The 14,701-nt window shown below is 39.3% G+C and overlaps 1 protein-coding gene and 1 pseudogene across 1 annotated transcript in view; both read right to left on the bottom strand.

The window, feature by feature from the left end:
* ARHGAP11A (Rho GTPase activating protein 11A) overlaps positions 1-14,701 on the bottom strand; it is a 36,998-nt gene that overhangs the window by 14,806 nt on the left and 7,491 nt on the right. Inside the window, exons 2-6 of the mRNA XM_006883046.1 lie at positions 10,620-10,690; positions 9,289-9,385; positions 5,642-5,895; positions 4,689-4,852; positions 4,383-4,529 (exon numbers count right to left, since the gene is read on the bottom strand). Coding sequence (XP_006883108.1) covers positions 4,383-4,529; positions 4,689-4,852; positions 5,642-5,895; positions 9,289-9,385; positions 10,620-10,690 — 733 coding nt within the window. The remainder of the gene's footprint in view (positions 1-4,382; positions 4,530-4,688; positions 4,853-5,641; positions 5,896-9,288; positions 9,386-10,619; positions 10,691-14,701) is intronic.
* LOC102847942 lies at positions 7,325-7,708 on the bottom strand (annotated as a pseudogene).

Below are 14,701 nucleotides of genomic sequence, written 5' to 3'. Positions count from 1 at the left end.
CAGAAAAACTCTGATTAAGTTTATTGTTGTTGTTATGTGCCATCGAGTCACTTGCGACTCATAGCGACCCTAGGTACAACAGCCCTAAACCCTGCTCTATCCTGTGTCAATTGCACTGCCTCTGACAAACCCATCTCGATTACCCTGGTCACTAAATCAATCCACCTCCTAGAGGGTCTTCCCCTCCTGCGCTGTCCCTCCACCCTACCAAATATGACGTCCCTCTCCAAGAACCGGTCTCTCCTTACAACATGTCCAAAGTATGTCAGATGAAGCCCCGAATCCTTGCCTCCAAGCAGCCACCCAGTTTAACCCTCTCTCTGTTTGTTTTCTTGGCAGTCCATGGTATATTCAATATTCTTCTCCAGCACCACAGCTCAAAGGCATCAATTCTCCTTCTATCCTCCCTAGTCATTGTCCACCTCTCTGATGCATAACAAGTGACCGTAAAGACCATGGCCTGTATCAGATGCACCTTATGTCACTAACTAGTTTGAACACTGAACTCAATCAAACCTGCATAATTGCCACACACTTCTGGTAGCTCTCTCCACTACCTAATATCAATTACTCAAATTAGAGAATTCAAAAAATACTTACGTAATTTTAAATTAAAAAAACCCACCATTCAACTTAATGTTATAATTCTCTAGCTGTTTCAACATAACATAATCCTAACCTTGGATCCTTAAGAAGTCAGGTTGGCCTATTAACGGACAAAAACACACATTATTTCTTCCTTATCCATGTCTTTCTTAAAAAACAATTAAGAGTTAGACAATGTATAAAGATTATAGAAGAAGTGATATATTTGCATTGTAGTATTGGGAGAAGAGGGTTGATCATGAACTGCCAAGAGAAAAAACAGGTCTTTTCTGGAGGGCGATAACAAGCTGCTCCTTGGAAGCAATAATTTTGAAGCTCCATCTCACAAACTTTGGGGCATGTGGCCAAGAGGAATCAATCCATGGAGAAGGACAGCATGCTTGGAAGGGTGAAGGGACAGTGCAAGAGAGAAAGACCCTGGATGAGACAGATTGACTCAGTGACTAGGGTAATGAGCGTAGGTGTGTCAGAGATGATGAGATTGGCTCAGGATAGGGCAGAGTTTAGAATGATTGTACATAGGGTCCCGAAGAGTCGCAGGCAACTCCTTGGCAAATAACAACAGTGTTCTCTTGCTCTGTTTGCACAACAGCCTCTTGGTCTATGTATAGATTTTATATGAGCACACAGTGTTCTGAGATTCCCATTCTTCCCAATGTTAGCAATAATTTGTTATGCTTCACACAGACAATGCCTCTGCATAGTCAATAAAGCACAAATAGACATTCTTCTGATATTCTTTGCTTTCAACCAGAATCCATGTGAAATCAGAAATGGCCATGGCCTTTTCTAAAATCCAGCTTGAACCTCTGGCAATTCAGTATGTACTGTTCCAGCCATTTTGAATGATATTCCACAATATTTTGCTTGCATGTGATATTAATGATATTCTTTTATCATTTCCACATTCTTCTGGATTACCTTTCTTGGGAAGAGGAATAAATAATGTTCTCTGCCAGTCAGCCAGCCAGACAGCTATCCTCTAAAATTTCCTGGCACAGACTTCTGAAGATGTCCAGGGTGATGTCTGATAGTTGAAATCTATCAGTTGGTAAATATCTCACCGAGTCCTGTGATCTTACTTTTTGCCAATGTCTTTAGCGCAGCCTGAACTCTTATTTTCATTATCATTGGTTCTTGATCATATTCAACTTTCTAAATAATTTCAGTGTCACCTAATTCTTTTTGGTACAGTGATTCTGTATATTCCTTCCATCTTCTTTAAAGGTTTCCTGAATCATTCAAGATTTGCCCATAGCATTTCTCAGTATTGCATTTCAGGCTTGAATTTTTCTGTTCTTTCAGCTTGAGAAACACTGAACCTTTTTATTCTCAATTCTGTACATCTCATTATAAAGTTTGCTTTGTCTTCTTTAGCTGCCTCTTGAAATCTTTTGTTCAGCATATTTACTTCATTATCTCTTCCCTTTGTTTTGGTTTCTCAACACATAAATGCAATCTTCAGTCTCTTCTAACACCATTTTGTTTTTTTCTTTCTCCTCTTTGTAATGACCTTTTCCTTTCTTCATATATGATATCCTTGATGTCATCTCATAGCTCATCTGGTCTGCAATCATTGGTGTTCAAATGCTGTAAACCTATTCTTTTCTTAAAAATTTTTTTTATTGATTTGCATACAATATTCATATACTTTGTGTTTCATTGTGTTTTCATTTGTGTACATTGTGTTTTACACAATCACTCATATACATTGTACTTTATGTAATTAATTACTATTGATCTATGCCTATTATCACCCTGTCTCTTTACTTTTCTTTAGATTTTAATGAAAGTTTATAAGGAACGTGGATTTCCATTCATTCATGTTGCACATCAAACTTATTCTTGTTGTTGTTATGTGCCGTCGAGTCGTTTGCGACTCATAGCGACCCTATGTACAACAGCCCTAAACCCTGCTCTATCCTGTGCCAATCGCATTGCCTCTGACACACCCATCCCGATTACCCCAGTCACTGAATCAGTCCACCTCATAGAGGGTCTTCCCCTCCTGCGCTGTCCCTCTACTCTACCCAGCATGGTGTCCCTCTCTAAAGACCTGTCTCTCCTTACAACATGTCCAAAGTATGTCAGACGATGCCCCAGAATCCTTGCTTCCAAGGAGCAGCCTGGTTTAATCCTCTCTACAATGAATCTGTTTGTTTTCTTGGCAGTCCATGGTACATTCAATACTCTTCTCCAGCACCACAGCTCAAAGGTGTCAATTCTCCTTCTATCCTCCCTAATCATTGTCCAACTCTCTGATGCATAACAAGTGATTGCAAAAACCATGGCCTGTATCAGGCACACCTTAGTCTCCAGAGAGACACTGTTGCTCTTGAGTATTTTGGAGGTCCCTAACCGCAGACTTTCCCATCGCAATACATTTTTTGATTTCCTGGCTACTGGTGCCAAGAGTGTTGACCGTGGAGCCGAGCAAACTTAAGCTGTGAACAGTATCAATCTCTTCGCCATCCATCCTGATGCTACCAATTGGTCCAGTGGTGAGAATTTTTGTCTTCTTGACATTGAGCCTCAGTCCATATTGAAGGCTGCAGTCCTTGACCCTCTGCAGTAAGTGCATGAGGTCCTCCTCAGTTTCAGGGAGCAAGGTTGTGTCATCTGCATAACGCAGATTGTTGATAGATCGTCCACCAATCCTAACGCCATGCCTCTCCTCATAGAGCCCAGCCTCTCGGATAATCTGCTCTGCATACAGGTTGAAAAGGTATGGAGACAGGACACATCCCTGGCATACACCCTTCCCAATTTGGAACCATGCAGTGTTGCCCTGCTCTGTTCTGACGACTGCCTCTTGGTCCAAGTATAGGTTTCGCATTAGCACGATTAAATGTTCTGGGATTCCCATTCTTCTCAGAGTCAGCCACAGTTTGTTATGATCCATGCAGTCAAATGCCTTTGCATAATCAATGAAACACAGATAGACATTCTTCTGGTATTCTCTGCTTTCAGCTAAGATCCGTCTAACATCAGCTACAATATCCCTAGTACCACGACCCTTTCTAAACCCAGCCTGGACTTCTGGCAGTTCTCTGCTGATGTACTGTTCCAGTCGTTTTTAAGATGATTTTTAAATTCAGGTGGGACTGACTCCAGATAATATTTTTATTCTCATGAATGTGTTTTCATTTTCTTTGGCCTCAATTTTAACTTGTGAGTAATTCACAATCTGTCACACAGTCATATTGATTTGTTCCACGGGACATCCTGTTGGTAGCTTATTCCTTGGAAAAGGATATCATGCTTGGAAAGGTGAAGGATCAGCAAAGGAGAGGAAGACTCAACAAGATGGATTGACAGAGTGACTGCAGCAATGGGCTCAAGTATATCAGAGATAATGAGGATGGGACAGGACAGGACAGGGTTCAGATTTATCGTCCACAGGGTTGTTATAAGTCACATTGAATTTGATGGCACCTAACAACATCTAAAATATGATATATAAAACCAATTCCCAGAATTTGCCTATTCCTTAAGATTTATGATCGACCTTTCATGTGTCTTTGATCACTATTCTAGGGAACTTTTCTCCTTTAAATACATTTTATGCTTGTCCTACTGGTTTAGCACTAAGACTGTTTGCCATTTTAACTTTTCACAAGCACGTCTTATGTTTGGAGATGCTATAAGCATCCAAAAGACATGCACCTTAGCTTATAGTTATGTTCAAGTATCTTATAAAAAAGTTTTAGGAAAAAGTGTTTTAGACTTTAGGTAAAAATGTATCATTATAACCCATACAATGAGTGGCCACTCACCTCCTACACTTTGTCTTCGCTTTCTCTTACATTCCCCAGAAGACTCATATTCACTTTCTTCAAAGCCTTCTAATGAAGGAGTAGCACAGAGACCATCAATACCCAACAGAGCTGGTATCTTTTCCAGGATAAAGTCTGGTACACGCCCTAAATAAAAATATCCTTAAATAAGACAATCATCCTTCCTCCACATACTCCCTATCAAAATGTTGAGATAGTATACACCAACTTTTCTAATGGTTTCTTCATAGTTCACTTGAAGAAGCTGGCACAGCCCTCATTTAAACAAATCCTGTCACGTCTTACCAATATCTGATGCACAATCAATAAAAGTCTGCACTACAGCAGCCTGTAATCGGAGCTTTTTTTCTGTGTTCGCAGACATCTTTTCACGTCCCTCACTTGTCTGAAGAAGATTTGGTGCAAATATCACTGCAAGATTGCTGCTATCCATCTTATTCTCACTAGATCTTAAAAAAAATAAAAAATTTTATGAGATGAGGCCAAAGATGAAAACAAAGCCACAACAATGTATTGAGCCTATTTTTATGACTCTCAACACAAGTGAAAATTACAGGAAAAGAGCTTTGGTGTGTTTAAAAACCACAGTAATCAAACAATTGTCTCAGGTCCATACTTTGCTTTTCCACACAATTGAATATGCTTATGTGATTTTCAAATCTGTATGTAAAAGTGAAAAAGCTGCAAAAATGTCTACAATACACAAGCTCTTTAATAGCCGGGGAAAGTGAACACTAGAGGCAAGGACATGAGATGGAGTAGAAGGCAAATATAAAAAGCAAATATTTTAAAAACAATAAAAGATTTAGGTAGACAAAGATTCCTATTAACACCAATAAACCATGAAGGAATTCATAATAGTAATTCTATCTTGGCAAGGAAATAGTAAATTATTAAGTACATCATTTCTTAGATTATATATATAGGGTAAGTAGCCTTCAAATTGTAATGGTCAGTTAAGTATTCAGCTACTAACCCAAAGGTTGGTAATTCAACTCTCTAAGGCAGTTCCATAACATCATGTGGGATCATTATGAACTAAAGATAATACTACACTACCCAACAGCAATATAGTTTTGGGGTTTTTTTTAGCAATATAGTTTTTACAGCAAGAAAATATGTAATAAAACTTTGCAGAAAAATCTCCATTCCAAATAAAATTGTATTATTGATAATGATAAATCTTTATTTAGTTAGGAAATTAAATTATTACATTCCAAGACATAATTAACACTTACCTAAGCGAAACATTCTTGAGAAAGTTAAAGAAATATCTTAAAATAGCAATTGTATGGTCAGTCATAAGGCAAGACAGCATCAGTGTAGCTGCATTCTTCTCCTCTTTTCCTAAGTGTTGAGCTTTGAAAAGTGCATCTTGCAAATCAGCTGGGAGAATGGGCTCTGGTAACTCCCTAAAAAACTGCTTAAGAAGTCCTGCAATATCACAAGGCGGTGCAGAAGATAGGGCACTTTCTCCATTATCCAGTTTATTCTGAAATAAATGTAATAATCGTGAGCACATATTTTTTTTTCCTTAAGGATTAACTGCAAGTAAATCTTTACGATAGCCTTCAGTCTTTTAGATAGCCTTAAAATGCTGTCTTTAATAAATATCTCTTCTTTCTAGTTTTATTATGTATTTTTCCTATCAAGAGATTCCTTGGATGGCACAAATGGTTAAGGGCTTGACTACCACCTGAAAGGTTGATAGTTCAAACCCACAAAGAGGTGCCCTGGAAGATGAGTTTGACAATCAAAGTTTCTGCAAGGTCACAATCTCAAAACTCTATGGTGTAACATTATCTGGAGGTCGTTCTCAATTAAGAATCAACTCAACAGCAACCAACAAATGCCATCTTCATAGAAGACTAAAACAGTTTAAGTTACTTTTTTTACCTACTTTGTTATTTTACAGAAATGAAAAAGTGTGAAAGTACTCTGTAAACCTTTCATTAAGCATTTAATTGTAGAAACTAAACTGAAGAATTAAGGGTACAAATGAAAAACTATACTTCAAAAGTATGTTTACCCATTGATATTGTAGATTTAGACAGTGTGTAACTCCACCTTAGGTCAGTACTTGATCAGAAGTACTAAAAAAAAGGGAAGATCTGTCCTGGAGATAAGCTTGTTAAAAACAGAATCTAGTAGTAAGTATTGGAGCTTGGTAGGGGAAAGATTGAGTCCCACCCAGTACTCTCAGGAGAATTGTATTTGAGTGCATTTGTAGGCTCATACTAGACTTATGTTTGAAGAGATTCACATTCTAACGAAGGGCAAAGGTGCTTTAGTATGGTGGCTGCTGAGGCAGGTAAGTGACCTGGCAGGCCAATGGGAGCAGGGTAGCAAGGGGGCATCCTGGCCCCACCTTGGTGACCTCCACAGCCGAGTGGTGGCCAAAGACCCAGAGGGAGAGGTTAATACAGGCTGAGATTACGACAGGCAAGGTGATGTGACTGCATGACTGATGATGCCAAGTGGCTGGAGGAATCGAGGGAATATACCACGGTGGAGAAGCTCAAGGACTACTGTCTCAAATACTCCACGGGATATTTAGTGCTCTTCAACAACACAGCTCAAAAACATCAATAATTCTTTTGTCATCCTTATTCATTGTCCAGCTCTCAAATGCATAACAAGTGATCTGAAAGACTGTGCCCTGAATCTAACACATCTTTTTTTTTTTTTTAATTGGCAACTAAAAAGGCAAGGTATTTTATTCATCAACATCTAACAGTGGGCAACAGTGGAGAGGTTAATACCAGTTCTCTGAAGCGGAGCATGCTGGCGGAGCAGGGCTGTGCCTGAGACAAGGCTGCTCCTGGCGGCCTGGGTTAAGGAGCTGATGGCCTCAGTTGCTGTGATCCCTTTCTGTCCCCTAGGAGGGTGCAGACACTCCAGAGCAGCTGCGTTTGCCAGTCTTAGGCGGTGGCATGGGTCCCAAAGGTCTCCTGAGAGGCGTAGACCATGTACAGGAAGCCGTCCTCGTCCTTCTCACTCTCACTCTCGTACACCTCAGAGATGGGCGTGGACACGCTCACCATGCTGTGGCCGCTGACCAGCAGGAAGAAGGCCTGGTTGGCGTTGAGCTGCAGGCGCCTCCTGATGATCTTGAGGAGTTCGCTCATGTTGACGTGGTCCGGCACCAGGAACTTGGTCTTGTCCAGCATGGGCAGCTGTTTCTCCCCCTTGTACCGCTCTATGATCATCAGGATCTTGGTTGGATGCTGCTCTCGGATCAGCCGGACATTTTTCACTCTTTGTTCAAAGGTGCAGCGCTGCTTGAAGGCCTTCTCCTATGGCATGGTGCGGGTGGCGGCGGAGGTCCGACTCCGGCCACAGTCACTTCCCTTGTGTCTCTGGACAAATCGGACACATCTTAAATCCTCAAACTGACATCATTACTCCTCAATAATTTGGAGAGGTCCCTAACTGCAGACTTTCCTAGCACAGTATGTCTCCCAATTTCCTGACCACTGGTACCAAGGGTGTTAATTGTGGATCCAAGCAAGATGAAGTTGGTGAGATTTTCAACTTTTTCCCGCCTGCCATGATTTTGCTGATTCATCCAGTGGTAAGAATCTTTGTTTTCTTGACATTGAGACACAATCCTTATTTAAGGCTGTATTCCTTGATCTTCTGCAAGTTCTCACTTTCAGTAAGCAAAGTTGTACCATGTGTATAATGCAAGTCATTGATGAGTCTCTCTCCACCACTGATGAGTTTCTCTCCAATCTTAATGCCACATTACTCTTCATAAGAGTCCATCTTTTCAAATAATTTACGTGCCATATAGATTAAATAGATATGGAGAAAAAATACGATCCTGACACACTCCCTTTCCAGTTTTAAACCTTGTAGTGTTCTCTTGCTCTGGTTACACAACAGCCTCCTGTTCTAGGTTTCTCATGGCACAATTAAGTGCTCTGGGATTCCCAGTATTTTCCATGTTAGTTACAACTTGTTATGATCCAAAGTCAAACACAATAAATCATAAATTTAAACACACACACACAAAACTAAAAAAGAAGAAGGGCAAGCAGGAAAGGAGACAAAAGGGGGAAAAAAGGAAAGGAAGAGACTGTCTTTAAAACTAAAACAAGCAGTTTGGCTTCTGGTGCAGGGTAAAGCTGGTGCCCATCTAAGACTTGCAGCTGGAGTGTGCTCACTCACAGCAGTCACTAAGATCCACAGGAATGGAATGAGAGGAATACAACAATGGAGAAACAGGCTAAGCTTGTATGTGTACCTTCAACACTGTCCACCTAGTATGCACAGATGTGTGGATGAGCAGGGAAGGGTTGTTGGCCTGAGGAGTTGCGAGGCATGAGGACTTCTGGCTTGTTGACCTGGCGCGATGTGGAGGCTAGGGCTGAGAGAGGAGACAATAGGTCTGGAATACGAGAAAAAGTGTGGACTCCTGAGGTTGCAGCTGATGCCCATTTGAACTTCACCACAGATGGGGAATGAGCTGACCAAAACCCAACCAGATGAAGAGAAGATGACCTATGCTGTGAGCCAGGTTTCACTGCTGCAATCTGATGGCTTGCTCTGGACTGGACTTTGCTTGTGAATGCAGATGCTCAAAATTTCCAAGTTGAACAGAAGATCCTTAAGCAAAAGGGACATGCTTATTCCCTCAGAAAATTAGTTTAATAGGGATGAGCGACTCAGAAATTAGCTATCTAAATGAGAATTTTAGGGGAATGAGGCATGAAGTAGTGGCTGACATGCTTTCATGAATGAAATTATTAGTAAGATGATTTTAAGAGGAAGAAAACCTAATTAATATAATGTAAATGAAATACTGTATAAAACAGTGTGCATGCACAAAACACAATATATATGAATGATAAAAAATATTAATTAAAATAAAGTATGTTACCTTTAGTGCTCTCAGACGAATAACAGATCCTGATTTCCTAAAAAGTCCTTCAGTATGAATATGTTCTTCTAAATATGTACAAGCATTAACAAGAAAGCTGAAAAACAAAAATATTAATAGTTGATCAGAAACAAGTATTAGCAAATTCTATGCTCTCCATGTGTACAACAAACCAATACCCTTCCTCGCTTACTGACATAGTTAGTTAGGGTCTATAGATGGAGTCATTATGTGAAAACTGCTGTTATGTAAAAATGGATGGCTGTATCAGATGATGAAATGGTTACATCCTTGCCTAACTGAAAAACCACTGAAAATCATGGCTAAGTCAAGTGACATACACTTTAACTATCATGGCCAGCTTTACTTTTGCCACATACCTCCTAATTTGATACTTTCAAACATACATCATTAAGACATAACATACTAGGAAAGTACATTGTTACCACTGTTATCCGTGTGAAATGCTAGGTAACTTCTTTCAGAAATTTAATACAACAAACTTTTAATATTTGTGATTTAAGGTTACTTTTAGTCATCCCTCTAGCTTCATAACTACCCTACAACTTTAGTGAGCTCAATCCTACATCCTTTGCAAGTCATCTCTCTTTTGTGATTTCCTTCAAAGTACAAGATTTGTCTTTCACCTGCTTCTACTTCTTCATAGCCTAGTTTCAATTTACTCACTTCCAATTGACTTTTATTCCTCTTAATCTAACGAAAGAAGTTCTTGGTGGTGCAAATGTTTAACAAGCTCAATTGCTAATTAAAGGTAAGAGGTTCAAGTCCACCCAATAGTGACACTCAGAACAAAGGCCTGGTGAGCTACTTCTAAAACACCAGTCAGTAAAATTCTATAGGGAGCTCTGGTGGCTTAGTGGTAAGGAATTGCTCTGCTAATGAAAAGGTATGTGGTTCAAATCCATCAGCAGTTCTGCAAGAGAAAAATGGACTATCTTCTTTCGTGAGTTTATTGCCTCTGAAAATACGCTGTAGGACCAGCTATAGTTCAGTTCTGACTTGACAGTACACAACAGTAAAGCTTTACGGAGCACTGTTCTACTCTAACACACATGGTATTGTCACAAGATGGACTATAGATCTATAGGACTGAATGCAAGAAAAATTGTCCTAAAGCTTAAATTCTTTTATTGCTACACTAAGTAAAGTCCAGGCTATTACATAAAAACTCAAACTCATTGACATAGAATCGAAACCAAGATAGAGAGATGAATTACTAGTTTAAAGCAAATGTATGAATTCATTCTTTGTAAAAGTTCTAACATAATTTTTAAATATTTACTTTAAACTTTATTTCAAACATTGCTTACCTTGGAATGTGTCCATATTCTGGTACAATAGAATGGGGCAAGGCATTAAAAGGTACTCCAAATATTCTCCCCTAAAATGAAAATTCAGATACTCTAAGACAAATACTAGGCATAATTTAAGCTTTCTTGAACAAGTAAATTAAAACTCCAGGGAAGAAAACAGTAAAAATAAATTATCTATTAAAATAATTATTTCACTAATAAATCCATTAAACCTTATGTTGGGTGCTATTAGTATAAATATGACCACTAATAAATAATTTTCCTTAAATAATCTAGTAAAGTGTATCCAATCTGGAATCAGAGAGTCAATTCTTGTAGTACTTAATCAGGATATTGTGAAACAAAATTTGGCCCCAAACACTGACTATTTTTCCCCTAAAACATTACAGGTTCCTTCAGTGATCTTATAAACAATGACCTTTTTCCCTTTACTCAGTATATAAATACTAATTTCAATCCACTGAAATAAAAGTGCAGGAAATATTGTCATTTGCATTGTTGTTGTTGTTGTTATGTGCCGTCGAGTTGCCTGCGACTCATAGCGACCCTATGTACAACAGCCCTAAACTCCGCTCTGTCCTGTGCCAATCGCACTGTCTCTGACACTCCCATCCCAATTATCCCAGTCACTGAATCAATCCACCTCATTTGCATTACTCACTGAATACTTCAAATAAACAACATTCAAGGCAGTTCTTTTCAAACCTGATAAGTTTTAAAACTTTATTTTGTTGAGTATATACACCAATCGAACAGTTTCTATCCATACAATTCTAACTCACTACCATTGCCTCAAAACTACACAGAAGAAAACTGTTCATATTACTCCCTTAGAAACACTAATGGACAAAAAATGCCAGGAGGACAAGGCCTTTGGGTTAGCACAAAGCCACCATATTTTACACTGTTCAAGTTAGGTAAACATTCTTACCTTCTTTTTCTGAGTTAGATCTGAATTAACAAAATGTCAATACCACTTAAAGTTAATATCTAACCTTTTAGAGGCATTGTCAATTTGAACCCATACAGATAGCTTTTCAAAAGGCAAAATGGAGAGAATGCTGAAGCAAGACCAGACAAGAAGGAATAGAAACAGGGCAAGCTCCTCTCCAGGTGAGCTCCTGCTGGGGTTAAATTCCCAGCAACCCCAAGACAGTGGCAGAGCAAGTTCCCTCCCAGGGGGCTCTGTAGCTAATAGAAATTTTGCAGCCAGATCAGAGAGTAAGAACAGAAGCCAGGCAAGTTCTTCTCCAGGTGAGCTTCTGTCGAAATGAAACTCCCAGCAACCCCAGGCAAGGCAAAGCAAGTTACCTCCCAGGGGACTCTGCACCCATAGAGAACTTTGCTGTGGAACCAGAAAAGAAGGAATAGAAGCAGGCCAAGCTCTCTTTTTTTTTTTTTTTTTAGGCCAAGCTCTCTTGAGTTCACTTTCTGATGTGCTCTTGAGCCAGGGTAATCTTCCCAGCAGCTCCAGGACAGGGCCAGAGCTAGTTACCTTCCTGTTATGGTCCAGCCATAGAGAACTTTGTAGCAGGACCAGAGAAGGAACAGGGGCAGGATGAGCTCTCAACCTGGTGAGCTCCCAGCCAGAGTGACCTTTCCAGTGTTGGGACAGAGGCAGAGTAAGTTCCTTTCCTGGTGGCCGCCATAGTCACTGAGAACTTTGCTGCTGGACCAGACAAGAAGGAACAGAAGCAAGGCAAGCTCTCCTCCAGTTCCCTTTCCAGTGGACTCCCCAGCCAGAGCCAACATTCTCACCAGCTGGGTGACCAGGAAAGACCAGCAGTAAAAAAGGAAAAACCACTTCAGGAAAGACCACTTCACAGTGGGTTCCCTGCTCCAGGGAACTCTGCCACAGGACCAGAGAAGAAGGATCAACAGCAGGGTGAGGCAGGGTGAGTTGCCCTCCCTTTCCAACTGGAATGTTGAGTTCTCCAACTGACACAAGTCTTCTCTGCCAGAGAGATAGTCAGACAAAACAAGGTGTCCTTCTCTCCTCTGGAGCAGTGAGTTCACCAGCCAAGGTCATCAGAATCTGTGAGGGTCCCAGACAAGAAAAACTGTCACAGAAATGACATGGAAGAAGCTGACTACTCACACCCTACACAAAACCAATGCAAGACATCATCCCAAAGAAGTAATCAAAACCGAGAATCAAGGATTTCCTGAAGCTGGAAAGCCTGATGGAACTTTCTGCCACAGTATTCAAAAGAGCAATGGTCACGTCTTTTTCAACGGGTGGAAGAAAAACTCCAGGACTCTACTAGCAAAAGCCAAGAGGAATGTAAGAAAAAAATAATTCAAGACAATGCAGACAAAACAAATGAGGCACTAGAAACTCTAGGAAAGACAACAAGCAGCAATTTCGAATATTAGGATCAGCATCTCAGAAGCTATTGGCATGGTGGAGGGACAGATAAGCATAACTGAAGAGAGAGAGAGAGCACAGAATCAGAAATAGTAGGGTGCTCAGCACTGATCTGCTGGAGCAAAAACTGGAATCAAAAAGGAAAATTAAGAAAGCCTACAAATAATGAATGATACTCTCAAGAGGAATACCACGCACATACTTGGAATTCCAGAACAGGAAGAAGAAGGAAAAAAGGCACTTACAAAGTTGTAATATAGTTACCAGAAGAAAACTTTCCAAGTATCATGAAGAATGAGAGAATATGAATTCAAGAAGATGAGTGAACCTCATATGGAATAGACCCCAAGAGAAAAACACCAAGACTCAAAGACAAGGAAAGAATTCTGAAAGCAGCTAGGGAAAAATGAAGAGTAACCTATAAAGGAGAGCAAATAAGATTAAGAAATAGATATCACAAAATTAGTAGTAGGAGACTGCAATACACCACTCTCAGGGAAAGACAGAATAAACAGAAAGACACTTAACAGAGATGCTGAAGATTTAAAACATTCACAATCCACCAACTCAATTTCAAATATATAAACAAGCTAATGCACCCCAAAAAAGCTCAGGAAATATTATTCTCCAGCCTGCACAGAATATTCTCCAGAATAGATAATAATTTAGATGACAAAGCAAGCCTTAAAATATTGAAAAATGTTGAAATAATACAAAGCATTTTCTCAGACCACAATGCTACAAAATTAGAAATTTAAAACAAGATCGAGGAGAAAAATCATGCCCATGGAAACTGAATAACACCCTCCTTGAACATGAGTGGGTAACAGAATAAATAAAAATGAAATAAAAGTTTCTTGAAGCAAATGAAAACACAGCTTAGAAAAACCTCTGGGAAACAGCCAGAAGTCAATTCATAGCAATAAGCAAACACATCAAAAGAGAAGAATGAAAAATAATTATTTAACCCAACATCTCCAACAAATAGAAAAAAGGATAGCAAGAAAATCTAAAAACCTCTAAAAGACAGGAAATTCTAAAAATTCATGCAGAAAACAATGGAATAAATAGGAAAGAAAAACTGAAACTATCAACTAGACCAGGGGATGGTTCTTCAAAAAGATCAATAAAATTAACAAACCATTAGCAAAGCTAACAAAGGAAAAGAAAGAAGACACAACCAAATGAGAGGTGAAGGGGGTGGTCACAACAGAACCAACTGAAATAAAAAGCTTAATAAGAGACTTTTGTTAAAAACTACTCAAACAAACATGAAAACCTAGAAGAAACGGACAAATGGAGAAACTCACAACCCATCTAAACTGACTGAAGTTGATAGAACACCTGAACAAACTCACCACAAATTGAACAAGGTGTAAAAAAGTTTCCAACCAAGAAAGGCCCTGGCCCAGATGGTTTTACAACTGAATTTTACCAAACATTCAATTCTATATAAAATATTTCAGAAAATAAAAAAAGATTAAATACTCCCAGATTCACCCTAAAAAGCAAATATATCCCTGATACCAAAGTCAGATAAAGATACTGCAAAAATAGAAAACTAGAAACCAGTATCTTTCGTGAAGATAGATACAAAAAGCCTCAACAAAATCCTGTTCAATAGAATCCAACTATATACATGTATATATTTGGAACAGGAGTGGCATCCACAATTCAATGCAATCCCAATACAGATATCAATTCTATTCTT

Source organism: Elephantulus edwardii, unplaced genomic scaffold (assembly GCF_000299155.1).
Source record: "Elephantulus edwardii isolate Elephantulus edwardi_28Jun2011 unplaced genomic scaffold, EleEdw1.0 scaffold00026, whole genome shotgun sequence".
Lineage (NCBI taxonomy): Eukaryota > Metazoa > Chordata > Mammalia > Macroscelidea > Macroscelididae > Elephantulus > Elephantulus edwardii.
This window is presented reverse-complemented; position numbering and strand designations above follow the sequence as displayed.